Source organism: Ipomoea triloba, chromosome 14, assembly GCF_003576645.1.
Source record: "Ipomoea triloba cultivar NCNSP0323 chromosome 14, ASM357664v1".
Taxonomy (NCBI): Eukaryota; Viridiplantae; Streptophyta; class Magnoliopsida; order Solanales; family Convolvulaceae; genus Ipomoea; species Ipomoea triloba.
Window position 1 is genome coordinate 8627595 of NC_044929.1, and position 2803 is coordinate 8630397.

The 2803-nt window shown below is 35.3% G+C and overlaps 1 protein-coding gene across 1 annotated transcript; it reads right to left on the reverse strand.

Annotated features, from left to right (window-relative positions):
• Window positions 1–1472: 1472 nt before the first annotated feature.
• On the reverse strand, window positions 1473–2803 carry LOC116003898 (E3 ubiquitin-protein ligase KEG-like). The gene is made up of 5 exons (XM_031243839.1): window positions 2770–2803; window positions 2533–2654; window positions 2252–2386; window positions 1828–1977; window positions 1473–1526 (listed from the first exon to the last, which is right to left on the reverse strand). The coding sequence occupies exons 1-5, from the start codon at window positions 2801–2803 to the stop codon at window positions 1473–1475; spliced, it is 495 nt and encodes a 164-aa protein (XP_031099699.1).

The window sequence follows — 2803 nt, forward strand, 5'->3', positions numbered from 1 at the left end:
AAGAAGAGGAAGTTTGATGAGGGTAGCACAAGCCGTGCCCCGGCTCAAGCCGATATTCCAAGGTCAGGTGATGATGCACTTGCAGGAAATAGAGAACTTAGAAGGTTGAATCCCGAGCAATTGTTACTAGTTGATCATTTGAAAACAAGGAGGTTAATAGGAAGAAAATACTTTGACTACCTGACAACAACTTGTGAGTGATAGGGTGAAATGTCAAAAGATATGTGTGTGTTAAAACGGAAAGTTAATGATTCCCCGAGTGTCGATCTCGAAGGAAGGACGTGGAGGTGTGTCAAGTGTCCGAGTGTTCACGTGATTGAGTCACACAATAGATTTGAGAGTGGTGAATGGTGATTTGTGAGTGAAAGGAATTCATAAGATTGGGTTTGTGAAAGAGAATAAAGTAAATGAGATTGAAAAATATGTAAAGAGGTAGGGATTGGATAGTGCTCATCTATGTTGCATCTTGGTGTGTCTAAGGTAATGGATAAACAAGACAAAGATGTTGGCTATTCAAGAGTGTGTGTTCTTAGTCCCTTTCCACCTTTGTGTGCTAAGGCTTCTTGGACTTGGGAATGCCTTCAAGCATCCAAAGTTCTAAGAGGAATTTTATCAAACACTTTAGCTACACACTTTCCTACTATTCTTAAGAAGTCCATAGGATCTATGATTGTTACAAAGCTTCAATCCTAACTCTAATCAAAGACATGAAACACTACTACACAAACGGCTTTTAACGTCGGCTAAATGGACCCTTTAACGTCGGCTAAAATCCGACGTTGATCTGGCCGACGTTGTAAGGGTACACATACAACGTCGGCTAAATGTTAGCCGACGTTGTAAGGTACACATACAACGTCGGCTATTTACAAATAGCCGACGCTGTAGGTAACTTAAAAAGAAATAAAATACCCTACAACGTCGGCTCTTTACAAATAGCCGACGTTGTAGGTAATTTGAAAACTACTAAAATACCCTACAACGTCGACTCTTTACAAATAGCCGACGTTGTAGGTAATTTGAAAACTACTAAAATACCCTACAACGTAAAGAGCCGACGTTTTAGGTAATTTAAAAAAAAAAAAATTACCCTACAACGTCGGCTCTTTACAAATAGCCGACGTTGTAGGTAATTTAAAAACAAAAAAATTACCCCACAACGTCGGCTAGGGTAATTACCCTACAATAGCCGACGTTGTAGGGTAATTTTTTTTTTTAAATGTTCATTTTATTTTTCTATTTACACCCAAAACCTGCTGAAATATATATAGCTATCACAATCACATTCAAAACCTGTACAATTTATATTTATAATATCAAAATTAATAAAAGCAATAAATCTCACAATTGATAATAATTAATAATACAAGTTCATCAAAAATTATCTATAGATAAATTGTGTTTCCCTTCCAAAATTTTTGCTATTGTTACTCACTGTATTATCCAAACAACTTATAAAAAATTATCTATATTTAAATTGCTGCTCTCTCCAGAAAAAACTTGACCTCAAGCTCATTATGTTGGCTCTGCAAGCACAAACAACACAAATAAGATAAGCATTATCAAGATATGCAAAAACATGATGCATTTTTACACTTAAGACAACCATAAATACACTACAACTAATTTACAAATGCAACTCATCTCTGTTTGCTAAATTTCACTATAGAATAGTTTTAAAAAAAAAATCACTAGAGAATAAGCTCTAACAATGTACACAGCAACAACAACAGTAATAATAATAATAATAATATTAATAATAATAATAATAATAATAATAATAATAATAATAATAATAATAATAATAATAATAAGACTAAGCAATACCACTGGTCGGATATCACACTCTGACCTGTGATTTCTAGCTTCAACTGCATTATCAGGATGCCTAAGCATGATGCTAATCCACTCAAGATTTTCGCGTATCATATTTGCTGAAAAAGCTGCAATATGGAAAGCATTGTCTCCTTCATCGTCCTGATATTAACAAGAAATGAAAATTTGCATATTAGAGTGAAAAACTAGGAACGGAGGAAACACCATGATGCAGCTGAAATATCAAAACTGAATGGATCATTATTGAAGGTAAAGCAACATCATGAGGCATCTGGAATACCACAGATGGAATGGATCATGACAGAAAAAAATCAAGTGCATAATATCTAGAAGTGATTATATTATATGGGTAAATCATGTAACAATTTAAAATGTTTTCTGATTGTTGTAGAGATCACAATATCTAGTCACAGACCTGCAAGTTGCAATTTGCCCCAGCAGATAGAAGCAACCCAACACATGATTTTGCACCTCTATTCAGTGCCACATGAAGAGGTATGGTATTGTGCACATTCCTGATGTTTACATCAACTCCAAAGTCGAGAATGATCTAAAAATCATTATAGGTGCTACTTAAATTAGCAGAGACATACACCAACAATTTATGAACCATTGAGCATAAGCTTTCCAGACCCTGATGGAACTGGAAGTCATTTAATTATGGTAACAAGCCTATCCATTCCAGATCTGGCCTACCTTGACCAACTCAAGATCATTGATCATAGCAGTAGTATGCAAAGCTGTTCGAAAATGCTGGGCATCTTGAGCAGTTGGATCTGCTCTAGCAGCTAAAAGTATTTTTACCAGTTCTCTCCCCTCTACAAAGAGCAAATGAGATAGTTTTTAAGGGACTCATAGTCTAAAAATTCTCTAAGGTTATTAGCGATAGTAACCAATTTAGATAATAACAGTAATTTCCAATCCAAGCTCTACCTGCTTCACGATCTTTCTTCAAAGCAGCAGCCAT

What these genes read in the sequence shown, in the direction of transcription:
- LOC116003898 (XM_031243839.1), bottom strand. Translation starts at nt 2,803, where the DNA reads ATGGCTGCTGCTTTGAAGAAAGATCGTGAAGCAG. An exon ending in GAAGAAAGATCGTGAAGCAG is followed by an intron (nt 2,655 to 2,769) that starts GTAGAGCTTGGA and finishes TGCTCTTTGTAG; the next exon opens with AGGGGAGAGAACTGGTAAAA. An exon ending in ATGATCTTGAGTTGGTCAAG is followed by an intron (nt 2,387 to 2,532) that starts GTAGGCCAGATC and finishes AATGATTTTTAG; the next exon opens with ATCATTCTCGACTTTGGAGT.